This window comes from Orbicella faveolata, unplaced genomic scaffold (genome assembly GCF_042242905.1).
Source record: "Orbicella faveolata isolate gen_17 unplaced genomic scaffold, um_ofav_v1 contig_34, whole genome shotgun sequence".
NCBI classification, from domain to species: domain Eukaryota; kingdom Metazoa; phylum Cnidaria; class Anthozoa; order Scleractinia; family Merulinidae; genus Orbicella; species Orbicella faveolata.
In genome coordinates this window covers 30,395,001-30,420,469 of record NW_028301563.1, presented here as the reverse complement: position 1 = coordinate 30,420,469, position 25,469 = coordinate 30,395,001, and the positions used below count along the sequence as shown (strand labels likewise).

Genomic DNA, 25,469 nt, shown 5'->3' with positions numbered 1-25,469 from the left:
TCTAGAAATTTCAACATTTTAACCTCCGTCTACAATTTTCACTCAAACAGCAAAACCGCTGCTTTTGATTTAGTATAACCCATATTTTGAACAACTTTCCTCGATTTTAGCTAATTTTCTATCATTTGAATTCCCTGCGAGCCTCCGAGCAGGTTCTTCGTGGGAAAAGAAAGAACTAAACGGACCTTTCACCGATGTCACGCACTTCCGATTTTTTTGTTTTTTTTTTGTTTTTTGTTTTCATTCAAACAACAAAAAAATAAATATTAAATAAACCACGCCGCTCAATTTATCATTCCAGATTCAGTAAATGTGCGAAGTGCCATTAGAATCCGTTGCAAACTCAGAAAAATAAGGTAACCCTAACTTGCCAATTTTTGCCAAGAAAATCAGAGGAGACCTCTGCTCGCAGGGTACAAAGAAATGTAAGCCAGGTGGTAATGCTTGCCGCCTTGCCCCCAGGCATACATTTCATTGTAAGGTTGGGATCCTATACTTTTATGCGTTTGTAACGGGTTCTTCAAACTTCGCAGATTTTCTAAATTCGGCATGATGAATTGAGCCATGGAGGCGCTTTTTAATTATTTGAAGAATACCGTGGAAAATTGTTGACTTTGCCTGGCATTGGTAAAAAGGTCCCGGAAAGGTCTAGACCCTATAAATGGCCTCCGTTGGGTTTCGACGGAAAAAAAAAATTACAGAAATCCAGCTCAATTCTAACCGCTTCAACCCTCGATCGACTCCCATCTAACTTACTTCCCCCATCTCTTGTTCAAATCCTCGCTTAAGAGTGGTCATTGGTACATGAAAGACAGCTGCAGGTAATAATAACTATCGGGATGATCACAGAATTTGACATGAAGATCGTACCAAAATAGACTGTTGGTTATAAATAGACGGTTGTTTACAAGTTGTCTCCCAGCACGTTTCGCGCTACCTACCGCCTTACGCTACATTGCTCCTACGGCCTTCCTACCCGAACCCCCCTCCCTGCCCCCATCATCATTTCATCATCTCATTTCTCGTCTCCCTTGTCCCGTCTTCTTAATGACGTCACAAAGCAGTAAGAATTGTCATTTGTCCGTAAATATATTCGATTAATTAATTTATTGACTTCTGCACTGTGATTGGCCATCGTCTGTTTACTAAATTTCGTGTCTACCCGCGGTGACGCGCTCTATCATGCGGGCAAATCTGTGGCCCGGTTTGATCGCTTTCCTGTAGTGCCTTCCCATCGATCGAGTAGAATCGCTTCGTAGGATTTTCGAATTCTCTCAAGAATACAATGCCCCGTAAGGCGATGAAGGTCGTAGTAGAGTTAGATATCCACACGGTAAGAATTTTCGGCCGTTTACTGGTAGAATTTCGCAGAATCTTTTGCCGTTGCTAACGACGCCAGACGTATGCAAGGAAGCGACTTTCTGGTCGAACGAATTCAGCGATCTTTCTGCATTTTGTTCGTTTTTCAGGTGACATGCCCGGGAACATTCCTACGAGATTACGGCTATGTTTATCTCAAAGTAAACTGCATGGGTTTAGAAGTTAACACGAAGTCCGTAGCCCCAACTTTTCCCTTGTTCTTCCACGAACGTCTGCGATTCGAACGGGTAAGCCACATGCAAAGTATAATTTGACTCTCTTTATTTCTTCGTGAATATTTTCCCCAGAGTTGATTAGGTTCTAAAAGTTTACAGTATGCCTTGTTTCTTTTAATACCAAGGTTTTCAAAAGCTGCCAAGACCCAGCGTATGTCACTGTTCACCTCAAAGGTAAGCTAAGAAGTTCTGAAAGCGGTGATGTGGTGTAATTCGATCGAGGAATTCGGCCATATTTGTTGGTTGTGTTGATAGTGAAATGCTAAAAGGTATGTGTTCTCGCAATTTTTAGGTGAAGACGTATTGGTAGAATTGAGACAACATGATGACTATATTTCAGGTAAGAATCTCAGTATTTTAAGGACTTTTAAATCACTTGGTTCCAAGATTACAAGAGACGAGAGGGTCGCAATTTGCTCACACACAACACGTAGTCGGTTATCTGTTTACATTTCCTATCAGCTGTACGCAATCAACCCGAAACTTGTCTTCAAGAGAGGTGGGAAAATTATGTTTACATTATTACTGTACCCACGGCATTCGAAAAACGCAAGTATTTGTCCTTTGTTTGTGAAGATTACTGAGTCACCAGAAGTTCGTGCAATTGCAGTGCTAATCCAGTTGAAACCTTGTTAAAACCTTATTATATCATCGGAATTCGATGTACTGCAAGTACTGCAAGCTTAAAAATTGCGCCGATCTGTGACATCTACGTTGTGGTACCTTGTAGTGTTATTTAACCTTGGCTCCAACACTTTGATTACAATCCGTAATTAGTTTTTGTCTCGACCAAAGCCGCAAAAACCGGCCACTAAAACAGAATATATAGCACTCACTTACATTTGCAAGTTTTCATTTTCGCATTCCATGGCTTGTACTACGTTGTTTAATAGTCCATTGTTTATGCTTATTTTGTTATTAAGCTTATTTCTTTCTCGGAAATTTTGGTTTACTTACGATTGATCATTACCATTAAAATTTGCCCCGTAGATGTCACTGATTTTAGCGCCAATCCAAAAATTATACTTTCAATCAAAAGTGTTTGTTTTATGTTTGGACAATTTAGTGCTTTGCGTTCTGTTGTTCTTGCGGTTGTGTACATTAGCCAGTGGAATTTTAGGATTAACATTCGCTATGTAACAATTTTATATGAGTTTTATTGAAACTCTTTTCTCGGCTTACGTTCTGAATAATTCTTCTGAATTATTCTTCTTCTGTTCGTCAACAGGAAATCAAGGTTCTACGTATTGTAAATATTACAATATCCTCGACTCTTAATTTAACTTAGAGTTGCTTCGAGAATAAACTCATTTTGCTTACATTGAAAAACGTCTTTGGAACTTTTGCATAATTTATGAGTAACTCAAAGTTTACAAGTAAAGATTTTCTTTGGTCAAGAAATATCAAAACATTATTTTAAATGACTTCATGAACTCTTTAGTTAGTTAATTCTCACAGGCCTAGAAATTGTCAGTTTCTCCTTACTAACTTTGCATTTTTCTCCTGAAAATTGGTTTTGAGAATTTGTTGAGTTTCAAAAAAGCAGTGTCTAATTTGCCAAACCTTTTTGTGATCTTGTCCATTGTGAAAAATTGCTTTACTCTGAGAAAAATTTGGTGGGGTTGTCCGGCCCGCTTCCTAAAATCCTTACCCTATTTATGACCAAAATATGTGATTTTCCTTACCCTATTTATGACCTGACCAAATATTCGACACCCTATAAATGACTTGATCCTGAATCAATACCTTGTGTTAGAACTGCCTTATACTTAGTTCCCTAGTTCAGACCGATGTTAAAGGCATTGTGAGGGGCTTTTGTTGATTGCTCTTATCAGTAAGGATGAAAAAGTAGCTTCTTCTAAAAAACATACCTAGTTCAAGACTAGAGTTTAAAAATCATACCCTATTTTGACCAGAATGGCTAAAACTGACACCCTATTTATGACCAAAACGGCCGAAAAACCACACCCTCTGGGGCCGCACATACCTATCTAGCCCACACAAGGGATTAACCCCCCTCCCCCCGCTGGGTGACATTAAACTTCCTGAAGAGGGACAGCTATTTCTATGAAAACGAAAGCCCAGAAATCTTAGCTTTCCACAATTCATTTCACATAGCATTGAATTAGATATGTTGGAAATGAGCATCGCTATTTACAAGACTGCATGCTGTTTCTTTTTGCAGATGGCTATGTCATCGGTCACTATGCCAACAATGCACGAGACTTCTTATACCCGGCTGTGCCACCTTATCCAGGGTCTGGGCGCGAAGTCACCCTTTTCAAGACATCTCTTTTTAACCCTATTAGAATAACAGTGAGTACTTGATGTATTTAATAAGTAGTTGGCTGTTTGTAAGCTGCGTGGGTGCCGTTTGTGCCTTCAACACATACTTATACCTGCCAACTTTTTCTGAGTCACAGGCACAAGGATTTCATCCCAGGAGTCCCAGAATATTCACAGATGACCCAAATATATCAGGCATCAATCCATAAACCTGCCTTCCCCCCCTCCCCCACCCCACCTCCTTTCTCTCTCCCTTCTTCCTCTGAAGTTGTCCAAAGGTTTTTGACGACTTTGTAAGATTGGATAGTTTGAAACTTTTCCTGTTCCAGCCCCAAGACTTGTTAGGCCAAAGCTAAAGTTCTCACCCAACAATGTTTGCAGTTTGAAAGGAAAATAAAAACTGCCAGTTTAAGCTCCTCTTTCTCCACCCTTGTTACAATTATGACACCCAGTTATAGTGCCATCTGCCTGCCAAAAGAAAGCCCCCTCTTACTGTATCAATAATTTTGCCATATGAGGTCCTCAAAGAACACTGTACTTGAATATAAAAAAAGTCATGTTTAAGGTTGCCAGAGAGTGATGATCAAATTGTCTTCTCAGAGTTCGTCTCTTGATAGTTCATACAGGCTTATTGTTCCTTCTTGGACTGTATTGAGAAAGAACAAGCATGCTTGAGTAAGGAAGATAAGGAACCCGAAACCATAAAATTTTCATGCTTGGTAATAAGGGGAATCTTATTCTGCAGGGTCAGCCACTGAGGTTAGAGTTTTCCACTAAGACGACCATCAAAGAGGTCCCAGACCCTTTGGACTATGTATCTTCTGTAAGTAGTAATTTTATTTTTGTATCCTAGGAATAGCAACCCTTCGATTTAGTGACATGCACATTTCTATAAACTGAAAAGAAAGATAGTACCGAACAGTGGAATTCTCGATTTCTCAAACCCTTGATTTTTCAAACCTCCCAATAACTCAAACCAAAAGTCATTCCCCTCTACATGTACTTAGTGGAACACTGTAATTTTACCACGATTTCTCAAACTAACCAAATTTTCAAACCAATTTTCGTTCCCTTGGATGCTCAAAAAATCAGTATTTAGCTTTATCTCACCACACAGTCAGTGGTTAAGGCTGGTTTTCTTTAATGTGTAAGTATATTTAAGCTGACATACGTAGACCCCAGGGGGTACTCACAGTATACATCATAGGGGGATCTGACGGAGCTTCATATTGCGAACCCCCGAAAAAACATGAGCCTGAAATTTCACACCCCAAGAAATACCATTCATCAAATTTCCCTACCAAAAAAAAAAAATACAAGACTTATATACCTCAATACTGATTTATTCAATCAAACAGACTCTACTAATGCATGATTTTGTATCAACCCAAAAAAATATGCATATTTTGTTTAAGACCTAAAAAAATTAATGTGACAGATCTCTTGAGCCAAAAAAAAATACTAAGGGTGTAAATTTTCAACCCCCCCAAAAAATGTGTCGGACCTCCCCCCCCCCCCCAAATCGTGCAAGTACCCTACACATGTAGGTGCTACTTACCAGCACTCCCCTGCATCTGTATATGTTGCTTATGTTTTTGCACAAGTGAAAACCAGCCCTTAAGGTATCTGTGAACTTCCCACATCTCTATGCCCTTTACTTCCCATTTCTGCCCCTTCCTTAATAATCCCAGTGCCTGCTGGCTCTTTTTGTATCGCTTCCTAAGCATTCTACAAAATTGCTTCAAAAGTTTTTTCATTTCTTCCTGTATGGTTCATGTGACCTTGGGAATCCCTCTACCCACCTTTTTTCCCGTCCCATGGATTTCCCACTTACTCTACCCCCCTCACAACAGAAATCTATGTGCAAGCTGTACACCTCTGATTTGTTTCTTTGCTTTGTTTTTACTAGTACAGAAAATTAATTTTTTCACAACCCTGAATTTGTTATGTAAAAAGAAAACAACACTGAGCTTTGAATTTTTACTTTCAGCCTTGTACCAGTGTCAAAATTGAAACGTCTGTCCACATTATACAATTATGGACAAATTTGTAGTTATTATAAATTTGAATAACAGACTAGCCTAATTTCACTTCACTACAGTAAAGCACTTAATTAAGGTAACTCAGAACAGTTTCTCTTGAAAGTTGGTTGCACTCAAGTGGATATATGATGGTCAGGGAGCAGCGTGGCAAACGTACATCTAAACACAATTCTTCTTAAGTAGCACCATAGAGCCTTTGACCGGCGACACATCACCAGCTCATGTTCCTTTCTGTCAATCACTTGTCTAAATGGCTGTTTAAAAGCTACAATAATTCATATTGTGGTGGTTGATCATTGTGTTGTAAATGCACGTCTCTTGGCGCCCTAGCTGTCACTGCACATTGTTCAGTATTATAGTGTTGTGTGTTCTTACAATTGACTAGAAGATTGAGAGGTTCAAACCTTGAATATTTCTAACACAAAGTTTTGAAATAAACTGTGAAATCCCTCCCAAGTAAACAGTGGAGGCTAGATCCTGCCATTCCCACCCAGTATCTGCATTCATCCATCCTGGGATTCTGCCAATTTTTGGCAAGATCCCGGGTGGAATGCCCCAGGTGAATGAGGGTTGGTGCTCCGATAACTCAGCAAGAGTTTGATCAATTGTAAGTTGACTCTCCTCGACTCTCAATTACATTAATGTTGGTCTTGCTGTAGAAAGGTATTTGCTCTCACAAGCTATTAAATTTTTTTGCTACCCTGCAGTGGTATTTGCATCTTGTTATAAATTTTTAGCTCAAATTCAACATACTTTGACTTAAATGATTAGCAAAGGCAGTCATCACAATGTGGTCAACTGGGGTTAAAGTATGCAAGAGTACCAAGACTGTGAAGAGTTACATGATTTATTGTTGGCGATGAATTTATCACATAGAAAGGGCTATCTCTTTGTAAACAAGCGATTCCCCTGCGGTTCACTCCTATGACAACTTGTGAGAACATCAAAACAAGTCAATATAAATGGTTTGCACAGAATCATCAAAAAATCACCTGGCTAAAAGTTTAATATTTAATTGCAAATTCCTTGCAAATTCCTAGTGTGCCTTTCTTGGGGATGATTGGGACAAAGTATCAACAGTCCAATTGTAATCTCCCAGATCATGGTGGATCAAAGGAACTGATGAATTGGTTTGCTTTGATGTACCATGATTCAAGTGATCTTGGAACATTGATCCTGATCTAGATCATCCCAAAAGAATGCACCCTTACATGAGCCCTGAGAAACTCTAAACAAACATCCATGAGAGCAAATCTTCGGCCAAAAGCACATGCTCCAGACAACAGCAACAGAACAACACTAAACAGAAGCTATTACTTCTAGGATTCTGGTGTTGATGATCTCCTGACAAACAGCACATTTAGCACCAGTCGCCGGTCAATCAGTCCCTTGGGCTCTAAACACATGTCACGCTCTCCCTCTCCGTCACGCCGCAAACTCACCAGTACTCCTAGACCTGATGATACCGTTGTGAATCACAAGAAACCATTTCTTGTGCGGCACAAGGATAACAGTTTGTTGGAAAATCGTGACTTTAGTTCTTTTGCTCGTCCAAAGCCACGAAGGACAAGATCCAAGTCACCCACCAGGAGGCCGCGATCAACTTCACCATCCCGACTTGGGACGTCTAGTGTACTTCCATTACCAGGTATATACTGTTTGTGTACTGCCCTTCCCCTAAGTATTATAAAACAGCATTGACAGTATCATTATAGAAATCTGAGAAAAACAGAACAATGGAACATCTTGATACCATTATCTCGTGAAGAATGCAATGGAAAATACTTTACTTTTAGCATATATTATCTTTTCTGTTGCTTTCTTCACTTGACAATGGTGCCAACATGACAGCAAAATTGTTGTTTCATTTTCCCCCTGATTTTTATAGTCATCTGTATTTCCAAATTTAATCATAACAGTCATTGCATTTGGCAACTATAAGGGCCTACATTTTTAGCCTTCATTGCACGCTGTTTCAACTGAACCTGATAAATATAAATAGGAAATCTTCTTTTGAGCTTTGGTTGCATTTATAGTTGTTTTATTTGAATAACACATGTAAATTAGTTGGGTACAGTGTATTAGCTCTGGATTAAGTGGTCTGGGTTCGAGCGCGGGTCGGGGTCATCATGTCGTGTTCTAAGGCAAGGGTAAAGAGTAAATTGTCAGGGTTATTAAGCCTGACAAACCCTTGACAGACTCGCATGCCTTCCCAAGGGAGAGTATTAACACTCCAAGTCAATTCATGCTATTGAAACCCCCAGGGCAGAGGGACTCCTTTATGAAAAGGTCAGGAATTCTTGTCACTTCACTTAGGCCGGTTGTAAATCAAGGATTTTGGTCTCACCTAGAGTGTTCAGAAAAAAATGGCACTTTTTTTAGCCATCAAAGTATTTGTTAGGGTAGACTTGAAGAAATAATTAAAAAAGAAACCCTGTGGCTTCTGTTTTAAGTGGTATCCTTTAAGGGTTAAATACTGTTTGAGCCACACCCAGATTGGTGACTCCTTTAGAGGTTTAATTCGCATTTTCTGGCGAGCATCCCCAAGCTTTTTATATGGAAATTCCCCCAGGATGGAAAACCAAGGTCATGTACCCAACAGAGTAATGCAGCATCTGAAAGCTGCTTTTCACTAGCAACGGAGTCATAGTGGGAGTTGCAATCAGATTGCAGAGTGAAAATCAAAGCAGTGGATTCCAAAGCAGAATACAGATTTCTCTTTTACTTCTGTTGCTTATGATCTAGTGAAATCTACAAATTTGTCGGAGTCAGAAGGAGAAGTGGAAGAATGAACCAATCACAATCACCTTGCGATTGGTTGGTTCTTCCACTTCTTCTTCCAAATTTGACAACTAGTTTTCAGTAGATCATAAGCAAAAAAGTCTCGAGAGGGATAAGAAGAAATTGAAACTTTCTGATTCTTCCCGTTCTAATTTGGTTGAGCTTATAGATTCACTTACTTATTACTCCTATTATTGATTTTCATCCAACCATTAGCATTCTTATGACTCTGACTATGACTCTGACTCTGTCGCTAGTGAAAACCAGCCTTGAGTCCCCTGATCATGAGAACTTGACCTTATGCAATAGATGAGCTGATTTCATCAATAATTGATAGATACATACACATTGGGGCTAAAAATCCATAATAGATTGTTTTTCTGTTACATAGCTTGGAAATACTCAGAAGATTTTCCTTCAAGTTCAACAACTCGACACAAAGCTCACTCTCGCTCAGCCACGGCCCCTATGTCTCTGTCCCAGTCTTATCGGCCATCTAGTCCATCTCGAAGTCTGAGTTATGCACTAGACGACCTCAACATCTCAACAAATTCCTGGAAAAACTTCAGTGACCCAGTTCTGCGCTTCAAGAGTAGATATTCACCCAATCTGAGGGCTGCCCTTGGAGCGTCAGACCGCATTCAACAACGAGTGGAAAAGGTCATCGAAGGGAAAAGCCCCAGGAAGTTTGTGAGTGTAAAATTCAAATGTACTTACCTTTTGTTTCTGAGCTCAAGACTTTGTTTCTGCTTGCTAACTGCTACATGGTGTGATCTGGGAATATAACGGTAAAAGTGTTTGAGTTGTATGGTGGCCTAATGGTTGGTATGGTGGACTCCAGATTGGCCAGTGCAGGCCGAGGTCACTGTACTTTTTTCTTGGGCAAAACACTTTGGTCTCAGTGATTCTCTTTTCCCAAGGTGAGGGTTGATGGCCTCAGAGTAATGTACAGTATTCAGTCATGGTTTCCTCCAGACACCATGATACCCCACCTGCAAGTCAAAACAACCTTTGAGGCACAAACCATTCTCGTCCCCAGCCTGTGGTACGTCAGTCTGTGGGGCCTTGGCAAGACAAGACATGAAAATTGATTGGCCTGACTCTTGAACTAAAATTTCACCAATTTGAGCCTGGTATCTACTAGCTAGGAGTTGTTTAATGTCTGTCTGATATTGTTACATAAATTAGTTGACTGTAATTATCCAATTTTCTTGCAGTCTGAAGACTCAGATAATGAAAGTGTAGATTCCTTGGATGTTCTCAGGTGGGTTCATGCTCATTTACCAATTTTGTTGTTAAGTGTAAAATTAATGCACTACATGTCGAAGTGAGCTTGGAATTGAAAGTACTGTTTGCAATGGCAAGGTGTCTATTAATTGGATGTCCTGTCGCAGTAGAGATATTTACAGGGCCAGGTTGTTCAAAAGCTGATTAATGCTAACCCAGGATTAAAAGTTAATCAAAGTACTAATTTTCCATGTATAAAATGTTTTTCACTGCTCATGTTTTGTGTAGTTTGAGATCATTCAAGTTCAAAACTGAAGGACAAATGATATAAACAGAAAACCTCACTGCAAAGTTACAAAACTGAAATCAAAATTCTCGCTAATCCTGGGTTAGCTGAATTAGGCTTTGAACAATTCAGCCCAAGATTGCATGTTAGTGAGATGCATACTCCTTATGATAAGCATCACAAAGTGTCCTCGTTCATAAAATCTCACCAAAACACATATATCTGTCAAATATGAAGTAATGTGAAAATAACACTTTGTGATGCTTCTCGTAAAGAGCATAGTGCAGTCCTAAACACGTGCTGCAATAGATCCGGAGCAATTGAACTAGGATTGGACATAATTTGGTTCTTGTGGATTGGAGGGAAAGGTTTGAAATTCCAAGGGTGAGGGAAATTTGTGTCCAGCTCAAGAGTGACAGCCATGCTGATATCATGTATAGCAACAAAAGAGGAATTAAAATGACCCCAGGGACCTTCACTTGTAAGATCCTCCATCCCTTGGGAAAATTACCAATTCTGTCAACACCCTGGCCTGCCTGTCATCTTACCCCCCTCTAGTACCCCAAGAAACCCGCTCCCTCCCCATCCCCCAATAAGTGCATTTTTAGATTTTTATTGCCTGTTTTCACCCAGGGAGTCTCTACGAGAAGAGAGAAGAGCACTGAGTGATGCCATACGAGAGGCTGACAGAGCGTAAGTAATTGCTGTTAGTAATAATTTGTTAGGAGCAGGAAGGGTAATCGACATTTGCAAATTGTGGATCGCGTGTTTATGTCTTACAGTCCTATGCAATGTATAACTATTTTGAATTTTACTTGAAATTTTTGTGTTGTGATTGGCCAAATTTGTACTTGTCTAGAGATGAATTATCCGATGTTGAATTTAAATTAATCTAGGTGTAAATCCGGTGTTTAGCTGAATTGTGTGGCAAAATATAGCCTGCATAGCTCGGCGGTTCTTAAGCAATTTGAGCGCGCTGAGAAAGCGGTGAAGCCACGATAGCAAGCGCCAAAGCCGTGTTAACAAGCGGCAAAGCCGCGAGGAGCCTGGGAGAGAGACAATTGAGAAACGGTTCCTCGCGACTTTTGCGGCGCTTAATTGTACGCTCGCACTCAAACTGCTTAAACCGCCAAGCTACGCAGGCTAGGCAAAATAGATCTTCAACTGATTTATCTGTCAGCACATATTCAAGACATCAGGGTTCGTAAGGGTCCTGGAAAACCTGGAAAGTCCTGGAATTTTATCGTGGCATTTTCCAGGACTGGAAAGTCTTGGAAAAAGGCTACTGGTCCTGGAAAGTTCTGGAAATCTGTTAAACTCAAGTAAAAAACATGAAATGTATGGCAGGCAGTAAGGAGAATTAACATTAAGATAATGGGAATAAAAGGGTTAATGTGAATTTAGAGTCCTGGAAAAATCAATCTGAGTCCTGGAAAAGTCCTGGAAAAGTCCTGGAAATTTGTTTCTGAAAAAGGGTACGAACCCTGAGACATGCTGATAGATGAATCAGCCAAAGTTGAAGTTTGCCACATAATTCGTCTAAACACCAGATTAACACCGAGATGATTTATCTGTCTCAGGCCGAATTATTCATCTCAGATGGCTAATTCATCTCAGACACATAATTTATCCCTAGAATATAAATTCTGCCATTGGTTCACTAAGCTCTTTTGCAACGTTATGTTTGACCAGATGCTTATTGCTATTTGGTTTGTGGTTTTACCAGTCATCTCTTGCGGGTTAATAATATTAAGAGACAAGGGATGATGAGAAGAAGGCCAAAAAAGAGAAAGGAGGGACGCTCCCATCGTAGTTGCCAATAGTAATAATAGTTTTCATTTTTTGCAGGGCGTACTACAAATCCTTGGGAATTGATTTATGATCCATTTCAGCTTCACTGACGTGTTTTCTAAAAAGAGGTGAGTATGGGTGCAACGATGCATGCAAACAACTAACTTTTTGGTTAAGACACTGTTTTGTCCAAGGTGTTCAATTTCTTCTGTGCCTGCAGGGAATCATGGTACTTGTATTCATCAAAGCATTCCCTCCTCTTGCCACGTTCCTCTACCCCCTCAGATTTTTTGCCTCGCCCTTATTTTTGCATAGTGAGAATGTGGTAAGTTCTTCACTCTTACAGGAATGCAAGCTAAGTGGGCCACAAAACAAATTTAAGATTTGGGGACATTGAACGTAGTCTATGTACATCTGCCGCACTCCCCTCTTCGATTTTTTTCAGGGGAGGGGGCAGATGTACACAGGCTACATCGAATGCAGCTGCCATGACACCTTGCAGACGTGTCTCATAGGAGGAATAAACCTTTCCATGGTATCTGATGCGATCTTGCTTAGAGAGCAAACACGGCCAAGCATTGCAGTAAATGTGTGGGAAAAGAGGAGTCTACCAAATCATGGAAAATTTAGCAATTAAGAACTTAAGATTTGAGGGAAATAGCCTTGCTTAAGGTTTTCTATTTTCCCATACAAACTGGTAAGTCCGTAAAACAGACACAATTTGCAGGAAAATTTAGAGGCATTTGCATGAAAAATTAAAAGTGCAATTCTTTGCCTTACAGCAAATCTTTTTTCTTGTAACTCGTAAAATCTTCAGAAAGTATCTTCGGCAAGTCAATATAAGCGTTGCAAAAATACTGTAAGATTTAATACTCGACGTTTTGGAGTCAAACATCATGACTCCAAAACGTCAAGTAATTTTTACATGTCTATGCAAAAGCAAATCTCTTTTGATCAAAATATAAGTCTTGTTGCTTATTAACTGTAGCTGATAGTGTGAGGAGACACAGGTTGTAGGTAAATCTGCAAATTTATTAACTTACACTATGTTTACACTTGGCGCCCAAATACGATTCTCGCTCGACACTAATGCAGGGAGTTTAAGAAACCACGACGGCGACGCCGAGGACAACGTCGGTTACAAAAATGAACTTGTATTTTACCTACGAATCTCGCGATACCCTAGAGTCATTGATTTTGTTTCTCAATGTCAAAATTACCTCGAAACTGAACGTGGAACACGTGGAAGCGTTAAATTCGGAATATAAATTTAAAAATTAGCGGTTGTCGTTCACGTTCTCCAGACAACGCAGAATGTGGTCATTTCACGTTGTTGTTTTGCTGAGGACGGCAAAGGAATGTACCAAGAATTATAACGCACGTGCACAGCCATTGTTCTGCTCATTAATTCTTTTGTTTAGCGACGTTCCCGCTGCCGTTGCCGTCGTGATTTTCTTAAACTCCCTACATGTAAACACACCTGTTTTCCTAGTACTCACACCAGAATTCGGGCACATGCCCATGCCTTGGTACAAGGTCTCAACCTTGAACTCAGCACTAAATGGTACTTGGGTCTTTGGAGTGCACCGTGTCTGAACGCAACCAGGCACCAGTGCTTGGGGACCAAGTGTGAACACAGACTTGGGTGAAGGAGGGAATGGAGGCTTAGACGAGCTTTCGTGTGATGCAACCCCTAATTTTGACACTTACACATTTCAGGTTTCACTGTGAAGAAAACTCTTCGTGTTCAGTCCGAATGGAAGATGTGTAGAAGCCATTGAAGTTTTGCCGGCATTTTTTTTTTAATTTATTGTACATGAATGATATTCGCGAGATTTATCGAGAGTTTTTTAACCGACATATTAACTGCCCTGAGATGATTAACTCTATGTCCATTCTTCGCACTTGCATGAACTTCCTACTTAGCTGTAAGATCAAAGAGGTCGTTTTAGGAGCCTAAAATTATTCCTACTTTCAAATCAGCCATTTTATATATATTTATTTTGTCAAAACCATACAAAACTGTGTTATTAATCTAGAGATGTGCGTCATTATAAGAAGTGTTAGGGTGAATCTGGATGTACACGTGATTTTTAAGTGATGCCAATCCCATAGCGCATGGGTAATGGATGGATTTGAAAAAGTTGTGTAAATTAATAAAGTTATGTAAATCAGTGAGCTTAGTGGAGTGTTTGATTTTTAACCCGTGAATTGCGTAAACAACTTACGGGTTGCAGTGGTGGATCGGATTATGCAAGCAAGGGTTGGTCGATCATCTTTTAAACTTCCCATCATTTCCGCTGTTTTGCGGGCTCATATATCGTTTGACATATCTAGGATAACATGTTACGTGACTGCGAGTATTGCGCTAAAAAAATGGAACCGATAGTTCAAATAAGTAAAAATAAAATGGTTGTTAAAACTTCTGGTTAATTTGTTGATAAGGGAAAGAGTTAATGGCAGCTTGTGACTGTTAGTTCAATAACTGAGATTAATTGTGTTGAAATTTCCGGTTCATTTGTTCGTCGGGGAAAGTGTTGATCTTAATCGTTCTGGCGTACGTCACGCAATGGTGACGTAATGCTGCGATAGGTTTAATTCAAGTCAATAAGATTAACGTATATCTGTCAATGTTGTGTTACTGCGTTGGTATAAAAAACAGTTTTGTATCCTTTCTGCTGTGGCTATGAAGTCTGGAAAAACGATCTTTGTGAAAGTTCACTGTCAAAATCATTACTTTCAGGTAAAGAAGCTGTTTTCCTCTTTACATCATGGGTGACAAATTACTCCTTAATCTTGGCACGAAATCTCAGTGTTAGGTGCGTGTCTTGAAGAAAATCCAAATCCGAAAGAATCCGAAAACGTATTTTGCGTTTCTTTACTAAACAGATCAATCCAAGATCTCTGGCATCATGGTGCATCATGTCGGGTGATCCCAGAGATCGTGGATTGATCTGTTTAGTGAGGAAGCGCAAAATCTGTTTTCGGATTCTTTCGGATTGAAGAATCCAATCTTGGATTTTCTTAAAGAAACGCACCTTTAATTTATAATTTCACAAGTGAAACTACAAGTTGCCATGGCAAAGTTTGGCGCGAAATTTCACGATACAAACAAGACAAAAACCCATGATTGTTTGTGCAATTTGTCACCCGTGATATTAAAAGGTAATAAAATAGTGTACTCGTGAAATTAAGAAATAATTCCTCTCGCGTTTTGTCAAAATTCAAATTATTTCTCTCGCCTATAAAAGGCTCGGGAAATTATTAGAATTTTGACGAAACGCTCGTAAAATTATTTCCTAATTTCGTTCGTCACCATTTGATTTCCCATAGTTAAAATTTCGTGGTTTTTTTTTTTATGAAAAGAGTAATTTCATATTACGTAAAAATAAGGGTCTCGTGTCAATCATCATTCACCGGGAAATTCACAGGTTGCTCATGGAGCACTGATTTTAATTGCTCGAGCAGCTAAGGAAAGGAAGGGACCTTTCTTTTGATCATTTATTTGTTTATTTATTTATTTTTTACGATAACTGCAGAAGCTCTCGGGCGCTCATTGACTAATTTTCGCTGTCAATAAACGGACAGACATGAATTTATAATTTATGCGATGCGTCAACGAGCGAGAGCGGCCGATTTGACAATTTGTTATTGTGAAAAATAAATTGACGTCAGTTTTTCATGCGTCTTTCCTCTGATTGATCATGAATTTCGTCATAACATTGTCAAAATAGCTGTGGATCCACGAGGCGATAGCCTCGTGGACCCTCAGACTACGTACTTTGACAATGTTATGTTATCATGTTATGCTATGTTTGTCATCAGTCATTGGTGGGTTTCGATCCGTCTATTGTTAGTGAAATAGGTACGAATCGAAACCCACCAATGACTGATGACAAACTTTACACGAGTCTTTCAGCCAATGCCATCATGTCTAAACTGACCAATCACGTTCAACGGACCAGACTTATAACATCATCGACTGACAAAAACTATTCGCTTGACTCTGAAGATGACTTCCGCTCAGGTTGTCGAAACGTCAGTCACCAACAACAGTTCTTTTCAGAACTACCCTCACCCGGACGATCACACTACACGAACTACTGACGTCAATTTGTTAAATTTCGTTTTTTTTTAGTGGAGGAGCTGGGCAATTACCAAAAAACGTGCAAAACGAGCCAAACTTTTTTATTTTATTATATGGACAAATGGAATCGCAAGTAGGCCCAAGTTGTCAAATTGCGTCTACGTGCGAGTCCGTTTTGTCAGGGCTTAACACCTCTCAGTCGACAAATTAGGGGATATATATTAAATATTAAAGACAAAAAAAGAGAGTTTCTGGAACTCGTACGGAAGTGTCATTGAGGCTCACTCAAAGATGCCTAAATTTCCGTTTATTTTATCCCGTGCCTGACGTTAGTTAGTAGGGAGGACAACGTGCATTAAAAAATGACTTTATATTTTACCTACGCTGTCAAGTCATTTATTTTGTTTGTCGCTGTCAAAACTATCACGAAACTGAATCTGGGTCACGGTGATACCATCGCTTGCATCTAAGCGTGAGCGCGTGACGTCCAAACATGTTCTAATTGGGTGTCAAACGTGGCATGATTGGTCATCGAACATTTGAAGTTTAGCAGACCGTGGCGCGAACTTTCGCGCTCAAAGTTCAGCACATAAAATGGCAGAAAGATTGGAGATTGAAGACTTCTTCAGAGAAATTGACCCTGACCTGTGTCAATATGCTTACACCTTTCGCGAAAGTGTTTTACTTCTAGTTAAGTATAACCATGAAATATTGGCGGGAGCAAGACTTTCAGAGTCTTTCAGAGCGCGAAAGGTCGCGTTACGGTGTGCTAAACTTCAACTGTTTGATGACCAATGATGCCACGTTTGAAATCTAATTAGGGCATTTTGCGGCGTCACGTGTTAAAGTTCAGATACAAGCGACGGTAAATTCGAAATAAAAATTTAAAAAATTAGTCGTTGTGGTTCACGTTTTCCAGACAACGCAGAATTTAGTCATTTCACGTTGTTGTTTTGCAGAGGACGGCAAAGAAATGTACTAAGAATTAAAGCACACGTGCACAGCCATTGTCTGCTCATTATACCTTTCTTTAGAGATATTCCCGTTGACGACGTAGTTTTCTTAAACTCCGTAGGGAGCTTAGGCAAACCACGACGACGACGGCAACGAGAACGTCACTAAACAAAAGGTTTAACGAGCAAGACAATAACTGTGCACGTGCGTTATAAATCGTTGTACATTTCTTTGCAGTCCTCTGCGAAACAACAACGTGAAATGACCAAGTTCTGCGCCGTCTTCTGAACGTGGACAACGACGGCTAATTTTTCGTATTCCTATTTGGTATTGAACGCTGTCATTGCATTTTTAGCCTAAGCACGCTTTTAGAGTCATTGGCGTACCGAACAGATCTAGACAATCGCGAATTTCGCTGGTAAAATATAATTTCATTTTTCACTAGGCGTCGTCCTCGGCGTCGCCGTCGTCGTTGCTTAAGCTCCCTAATGACTTAACTTCTGCAACGGGTGAACAGCCTCTACCTACCTTTAGCCTGTTTAGGCAGCTCATTTAGTCACTGCGAGTTGTGAGTAGTGACTTAATAGGGAGCTTAAGCAACGACCACGGCGACGCTGAGGACGACGCCTAGTAAAAAATGTAATTATATTTTACCAGCGAAATTCGCGATTGTCTAGATCTGTTCGGTACGTCAATGGCTCTAAAAGCGTGCTTAGGCTAAAAATGCAATGACAGCGTTCAATACCAAATAGGAATACGAAAAATTAGCCGTCGTTGTCCACGTTCAGAAGACGGCGCAGAACTTGGTCATTTCACGTTGTTGTTTTGCAGAGGACGGCAAAGAAATGTACAAAGATTTATAACGCACGTGCACAGCCATTGTGTTGCTCATTAAACCTTTTGTTTAGTGACGTTCTCGCTGCTGTCGTCGTCGTGGTTTGCTTAAGCTCCCTAATGTTGTGTTTGATGCATCACTCATCCGCGATACCAACGAGGAGAGATGGCATGGGATCGAGGTTGGTTGTCACTTTCAATAATTTAATTATGACGACTTTTATTTCATTGGTCCGATAAAATAGCAAAGCATAGGCGCTTTCCATTCAGCCAAACTGAATTCCGAAATTTTCGACGCGAGGACAAATGGTACGAACATTTACTGGGAAAGGTTCGAGAAGTCCAGAAATTGTGGAATTTTCAAAAAGCGAACCATTCAACCGAAAATTACGAAAACTTCAGGCTGAAAATCAAATGGAACAGAAATTTTTAGTTAAAATTGTTTCGAAAATTTGGGTATACCTTAGGAAGTTGTCCTCCTTTTCAGAAATTATGTAAACACAATTTCTATTCGCTGCTAGTTGCAAAGATGACGGCCACGTGTATATTCGAAAATGGATGAATATTTTACTTTACAATCTTGCTACTTGCGATTTCAACCTTGAAGTCATTGAAAAATTCCCCTCCGGTGCAGTCAAGCGGAAAATTCCGTTCCATTCGCCCCAGGAAAGTTCGGGAAATTCACACCGGAATTTTTGGCCCTGACGAGATTCCCATATAAGAAGGACGGGGGTGCTCGTGGGAAATTTTCAAAAGAAACCCTAAGAGATACCAAGATCCTGTTTTGTAGGCTTGACTCGAAATTATTTTCACCCTTTAAGAGATACCAATTCTAAAAGAACCCAATCTGACATATTTTCTTTTGGCTCAATACCCTAAACGCCGTGCCACAAAAGCTCCTAATGTGGACTTTTTGCGCCTGACCTTAAGAGGTGCCAAAACCAGTTTTTTAACCACTAAAACGTACGACGAGCATCTCCGTTCTTTTTATATGGGTGCCCCCCCGGATTTTTGGTCGAATGGTTGATCCCTCGCTTGATTAGACTACACGCTTGTCCAATTTGGAAATAATTGCATTCAAAACATTCCTCTTCCAGCCAAATTGGACTTGGTCTTCGACTTCTTCCAATTTTTGTTGTCCTCGGAATTTTTTCATCCAATTATTTACAAATTAAACAAGATATAGTCCTATTATATGCATACATTTGCACCCCGCTAATTCGAACTCGGTGATTTCGAATTCCCTGTAATTTCGAACTCAAAACCTTTTCCCTTAAATCTGCCCTTCAGTCATTTACTAGCTATCTGTTTTTTCGAACTCCCGCTATTTTGAGCCATATTTTCCCCTGAGAGCGACTTTGCACAGAGAAGGCATCACGTACCACGCTAGACACGAATTGTCTACAAACATATAAAGAGCTTGTGAACTTAAACTTGGAAATTCGTGAACTTTTCAGCTTTTTGGGTGTAATATTCGAGGACAAGTTGGCTTTCAAAAACTACATTATATTACATTTTATTAGTTAATTGTAGGTCCACATTAGCCTTATTGGCTGCCAGCTTTCGCTTATGCTAATAAGGCAAATATTGTAAATTAATAAAGACTCTCCCATGCAAAACACAAAGAGTTTAGCGTTAGTGTTTTCTGGACATACTTGAGTAGCGGGTTTCCCCTCAAGTTCGCGTAAGAGATGACAACAGGAGACAAAGCTTAACTGTTCATTCTTTTAATTCCTTTATTTATTACTCTCATCCCACTAAACTAGATTGTATTTTTGCTCTGGTCCTTCTTTATAACGTTCAACTCATTCAGCTGTAAAGGAATTTCAAAAGTAAGAGGTAAGAGTTAAACAGATACGAGATTTGATTCCTGTATTAATGTTCTTTCTTCTTGTTTTTTCTTCTTATTGTTTCGTTCTGTTTTGTTTTGGTATGTTGAGTTGATTTTTCTTGTCCGGGTGGTGTCGCGCTTATATAAAGAAAGAACAAAGGCTTGGCTGAGAGCCAATCAAGGAGCACTGTCAAACCGGTCAGACTGGTTTTGAGACCGCTTGGATTTGATTATTCAAAATGGCGACACAACTTGTTAGGAATGGGTCAAACTGGTTTTAAGGAGATCATTTCACGAAACGGAAAACATTCGTTTGCATGCATGGGCGATTATTCAAAGGAATACCAAGCAAACATTGTCAGATAAATAAATGACAACGTTTATTGAGTAACTTTTCGATACTTGATATAGAGTAATTAGTTATTACTCAATATCTTCAAACAATATTCAAGACATTTTCCAAATCGCTCCGATTAACTGAAAAGTTACTTGATACACTTGAATACTGCTCATTAAAAGTACTCTAAGTAATAAACAGCTACTCAATGTGAAATCGCTCCAAGTAATTGAACGTTACTACGGCGAAATACTAAAATACTACTTGATAAAATACTCTGAGTAATTGAAATCGCTTTGAGTATTAAAAAGTTACTACGGCGAAATACTCGAACACTGCTCGCTAAAATATTCTGAGTAATTGAAATCGCCCTGAGTATGAAAAAAGTTACTACGGAGAAACACTTGAATACTACTCGAGAAAAGTACTCTGAGAAACTGAGAGCTACTCTGATTTGAAATCCCTCCGAGCAATTGAAAGTTACCCCGGCGATATACTCGAATACTGCTCGTTAGAATACTCTGAGTAATTGGGAGCTTCTCAATTTGTGGTCATCCGTTTAGATTCAGGAAGTAATTAATAATTACTCATTGTATTCGGCAAATAATGTTCATTTTAAACGGTCAGAGTAACTAAACGCTAGTCACTTTCAAATAAATTGTTTACTCGGAGTCCATGAAAGTCGACATGTAGATCTATTTCATTTCAGTTTCTATTTCATTTTCAGTTTGCTCCCTGATTGATTCTCAGCCAAGCCTTTGTTCTTTGTCTATATAAGCGCTACACCACCCGGATGGTTGGGCGGTCAGTTAACTCCACTACAACACACACATCTCTTCTAAAAACTCATTTATTATTCAATAATACAAATCTTGTAACAATAACACATGCATGTGTAACTTACTTATTTCTCCAGTTCTGCCATCCTTATCTCATTACGGTAGCTCAAGGCAAATGAAGTCATGAATAATTTGGTCTATTCTTCTGAGGTATACTACTTCTTTTGTTATGTTGTGTTTTGTTTTGTTGAATTTGTTGTGTTTTGTTGTCTTTTGCTATATTTTGTTGTCTTTTGTTTTATTGTTTTGTTTTGTTGTGGCTTGTTGTGTCGTGTTTTGATTTGCCATGTTTTGTTGTGTTTTATTATGTCTTATTTTGTGTTTTATTATTGTTGTGGTATGTTGTGTTTTAATTTGCTATGTTTTGTTGTGTTTTGTTATGTTCTGGCTTGTTGTGTTTTGTTTTGTCATGTGCTGCATTACCTTGAGTTTATTGCGCTTTGTTGTATATTTTGCTGTGTTTTGTTGGCTCTATGCGAACAGTTGTTTGTATCACATAATCCACAGGGTTTGCTTTCTACTGCGCGGGAATACGGAACGAAAAACTGTACACGGTCTCTGTGGACAGTCAAATTGTGAATTCTACCGCTGTCGGTGGCTGGGTTATACTAATTATAATGGATTGAACTCTCTATCTCTTTTCTGATTGGCCGAAAGCGTACAGTGAATTTTCGAAATCAGCGCCTGTGACGTCATCTAGCTGCAGACTATACAATAATCATGTAAAGGACACTCAAGGTCACGGGTAATCATGTCCTGTATTACCGCGGTGCATGATTTCTAAGAGTGGTCATGCCAAATTCGCGCGCTTTGTGTTGCTTGCCGTCACTGAAGAAGCAAAAGCATGACTTCCATTTTTTTTTTCGTTCATCATCATCATTTATCCGTTCTCCAAGTGGAGAATTGGGCCGTAAGCTCTCTGCCTCCAGGTTGTTCTGTCCTCCGCAGCCGATGCTGCTGCTGCCCATGTTCTTAAACCTTCCTTTTCCAGCTCCCTTTCGACAGTCCTTCTCCAAGTCTCGTGCGGTCGAGCCCGTTTCCGTTTGCCTTCCGGTACCCATGTGAGAGCAATTCGTGGATGTGAGTGGTGATCCATTCTGAGGACGTGACCCAGCCACGTCGATCTCCTCCTTGCCACTTGCTTGCTTATTGTCTCCATTCCTGCTCTTGCTCTAATCTCCTCGTTTGTTATCCGCATTGGCCAGTAGATCTTTAATATCCGACGGAGGCTCTTATGTAAGAACGCATCCAGTTTTTTCTCATCTGTTTTGGTCATTCGCCAGCATTCACAACCATACAGCAACACCGAGATGACATTAGCTTTGAAAATTTTGATCTTAGTCTTGTAGGTAAATTGACTGTTCTTCCAGATCTTATCTAACTTACTATATGCAGCCCTTGCTTTCCCTAGTCTTGCTTTGATGTCTTCTTCTGTGCCACCTGACTTGCTGATGTATGCACCCAAGTACACAAAACTCTCTACATCTTCAATATCGTGTTCGTCAACCTGAACATTCTCATTGCTGGTCGTGTTCAGTCTGAGGAGTTTTGTCTTTTCAGAGTTGATCTTCAAACCAGTTTTCTTGCTGTTAGTGCTGAGATTTTTCACTTTCTGTTGGATTTGACATTTCGTACTGGATGTAAGAGCAATGTCATCAGCAAAGTCCAAGTCGTCTAACTTGGACCACAATTTCCATCTAATGCCAGTGTTAGCGCCCGTTACTGTTCTTCTCATGATACAGTCGATCACGAGTAAGAACAGAAACCCTGACATGTTACACCCCTGCTTTACGCCGGACTTCACATCAAACCAGTCCGTTTGACCTGTACCGTCAACAACCGCACATTGGCTATCATCATACATTACGTTGACCATTCTGACAAGCTTCGACGGTATCCCATAACTCTCCATGATCTTCCACAAGGTTTTCCTGTGAACGCTGTCAAAAGCCTTTTCGTAGTCGACAAAGCATACATATAAGCTGGAATTCCATTCCACTGCTTGCTCTACGATGTTCCTGAGAACGAATATCTGCTCTATCGTACTCCTTCTTTTCCTGAAACCAGCTTACTCCTTCCGTAGCTTTGCATCAACACCACCTGATATTCTTCTGATCAATACCTTGCCCATCACTTTTGCAGCAACAGACATCAGAGTAATCCCCCGCCAGTTTCCACACTTGGTGAGATCCCCTTTTTTGGCAATCTTGACAATGAGACCCTTCCTCCAATCTGCGGGGACAATCTCACTGACCCATATCTCACGGAAAAGGTCGTGAAGTACGTCGACTGTCGTTGTAATGTCAGCCTTGAGCAGTTCAACTGTCACGCAGTCTATGCCAGATGCTTTGCCTGCTTTCATACTAATGATGGCGCTCCTGATCTCGGCTTTAGTTATGGGGCCTGATGGTATCTCTTCTATAACTTCCATTTCGCTAATCACTTCGGCCTCACGTTCTGGGTTGGGCCTATTCAGTATTTCGGCAAAGTGCTCTTTCCATCTTTGTTGCACCTCCTCTTCTTTTGTCAACAAATTGCCTTCCTTGCTCCTTACCATGTAAATTTTCTTTGGTGGCTCGCAGCACAGCCTTCTTGTAGCATCGTACACATCTTTCATCTGCCCACACTTAGCAGCATCCTCTGCCTCTTGTGCTATATTGTTAGCCCACTCTCTCTTATCCTTTCTCAAACTTTTCTTCACGTCTAAATCTTTCTTCCTGTATTCCTGCTGCAGCCTTGCCCTAAGACGTTCCGACCTTGTGCCAGCTAACTTTTGCTTTAGCTGTTTCCTTTCTTCAATTCCCTTCCAGCTTTCTGGGCTGATCCAGCTCTTATTTTTCCTTGTTCTGTAGCCTAGCACATCCTTGGCCGTCTCACAGTAAGTGTCTTTGATCTTTTTCCACTTTTTCTCTACATCGTTATCACGTGCTACTTCGCCCTCCTCTTCCTGTCCAGTATTTACGTCACAATCATCTTCTAGTAGTAAACAGATGAACCTGTTCTTTAGTTCCAACTGAAATTGCTTCCTAATTTCAGGAACATTCAGCTTACCGGTCTCGTATCTTCTGACTTGTACTGCTCTCCTGCCTGTTCTGTTTAGCTTAAGCAGTGTCTTAGCAATCACAAGGTTGTGGTCACTTGCACAGTCTGCACCCCTATACGCCCTTACATCCTGTACTGATCGTTTAAAATTGGATCTAACGGCCACGTGATCGATCTGGTTGTGGTATTGGCCATTTGGTGAAGTCCACGTGTATCTGTGTATTTCTTTGTGTGGGAACATAGTCGATGCAATAGCAAGATTGTTCAGTGCACAGAAAGACACAAAACGCTCCCCGTTGTCGCTCCTCTCCCCTGTCATACCAAACTTTCCTACAATACCTTCCTCTCCAAGTTGTTGGTCACCCACTTTTGCATTCCAGTCGCCTATGACCAAGAGCATGTCGTGCCTCGGAACTTCATCCACGATCTTTTGTAACTGTTCATAGAAGTCGTCCTTCACATCATCATCTGCCTCGTTGGTTGGGGCATAGACCTGGATGACTGTTGTCTTGATGAAGCGTGAGAAGAAGCGAGCTTCTACGATGCGGTCACTTATCGGTCTCCAGCTGTCTAAGCATTGGGCGACTTTCTTTGACATGATTATTGCGACCCCACTCTGATGTACATCGTCGTCCCTGCCTGAGTATATGATGGTTTCGCCTGTTCGTGCCTTCAAACGTTCAAATCCCGACCACCTGCATTCACTTATCCCTAATATACCAATGCCATAACGAGCCATCTCAGCTGTGATCTGGGCTGTTTTTCTACCGAGAACATAGTTCTCACATTCCAACATCCCACCTTTACTTTAGTTTTGGGGTTTGCCAACGAGCTGTTCGGAGAATGGGCCCCCTTTCGGCTTTCAGCCATAGTCGTCATACTTCCGTCGACCCAGCTAATAAAGGCATCGTCTGGGGTCCGGCATGTCGTTGTACTACACCCATTGTAGCCTGTATACATCGAGATTCCAGTTTCCGTAATCACAATGTTTTATGGGGTGAGGTGATTGGCCTCACGCCCAACCCCCAACCTGGAGGGCCAGAGTTTTTCTGTCGGGGTTTTCCTTCCCTTAGTCACAGATTCCGGTTATTTGAAGGCGCCGAACACTCGCCTTTTGCCACTGTCGCTCAGCTGCTAGCTACTGCTAGCATTACCAGGGGCTCGTTCAGTGTATAATAAAACAATTACTAGATTCGGTTTTTGTGATATCCAGAATAATCAAGGTCTCGGTAGGGGTTATCAGCCTCAGTCTTCTGCTTCGCCTGATAACCACAACCTCGACCTTGATTATTCTGGATACCACAAAAACCTCATCCAACAATTGTTTAATATCTTACATGTGTCCTTTGCCCTTCTTTGTTTAATAGCAACGGTGGCATAGATTTCAAAATCACAGTTATTAAATTTATTTAACTCAAATACTCTCTACTCCGCATAGGCACAGAAGTTTTTTTGGGTGGGGAGAGTTCGCTGAAAGATATGAGTGCAGGCGCAGGGTTACAGAAAGAACGATGACCGTGCGCCTACACTCACCTCG

At 40.4% G+C, this 25,469-nt stretch overlaps 2 protein-coding genes across 3 annotated transcripts; one reads left to right on the top strand and one right to left on the bottom strand.

The window, feature by feature from the left end:
• Nucleotides 1-1,166: 1,166 nt before the first annotated feature.
• LOC110064863 (uncharacterized) lies at nucleotides 1,167-14,186 on the top strand. 2 transcript variants are annotated; one of them, XM_020771966.2, is made up of 12 exons: nucleotides 1,167-1,333; nucleotides 1,470-1,607; nucleotides 1,721-1,769; nucleotides 1,888-1,935; nucleotides 3,781-3,911; nucleotides 4,627-4,704; nucleotides 7,247-7,571; nucleotides 9,096-9,394; nucleotides 9,922-9,968; nucleotides 10,851-10,910; nucleotides 12,066-12,136; nucleotides 13,728-14,186. In XM_020771966.2, exons 1-11 carry the CDS (start codon nucleotides 1,286-1,288, stop codon nucleotides 12,097-12,099), a joined length of 1,257 nt encoding a protein of 418 aa, XP_020627625.1. In that variant the 5' UTR covers nucleotides 1,167-1,285; the 3' UTR covers nucleotides 12,100-12,136; nucleotides 13,728-14,186. The 2 variants fall into 2 exon arrangements, with proteins under 2 accessions (XP_020627625.1, XP_020627626.1); XM_020771967.2 differs by having other exon boundaries at nucleotides 1,169-1,333; nucleotides 7,481-7,571.
• Nucleotides 14,187-22,958: 8,772 nt separating this feature from the next.
• On the bottom strand, nucleotides 22,959-24,728 carry LOC149105738 (uncharacterized). The gene has a single exon (XM_089272382.1). The coding sequence runs from the start codon at nucleotides 24,726-24,728 to the stop codon at nucleotides 22,959-22,961; it is 1,770 nt and encodes a 589-aa protein (XP_089128508.1).
• Nucleotides 24,729-25,469: the final 741 nt, after the last annotated feature.

What these genes read in the sequence shown, in the direction of transcription:
- LOC110064863 (XM_020771966.2), top strand. Translation starts at nt 1,286, where the DNA reads ATGCCCCGTAAGGCGATGAAGGTCGTAGTAGAGTTAGATATCCACACG. An exon ending in TAGAGTTAGATATCCACACG is followed by an intron (nt 1,334 to 1,469) that starts GTAAGAATTTTC and finishes TTCGTTTTTCAG; the next exon opens with GTGACATGCCCGGGAACATT. An exon ending in ACATGATGACTATATTTCAG is followed by an intron (nt 1,936 to 3,780) that starts GTAAGAATCTCA and finishes TTCTTTTTGCAG; the next exon opens with ATGGCTATGTCATCGGTCAC.
- LOC149105738 (XM_089272382.1), bottom strand. Translation starts at nt 24,728, where the DNA reads ATGTTGGAATGTGAGAACTATGTTCTCGGTAGAAAAACAGCCCAGATC.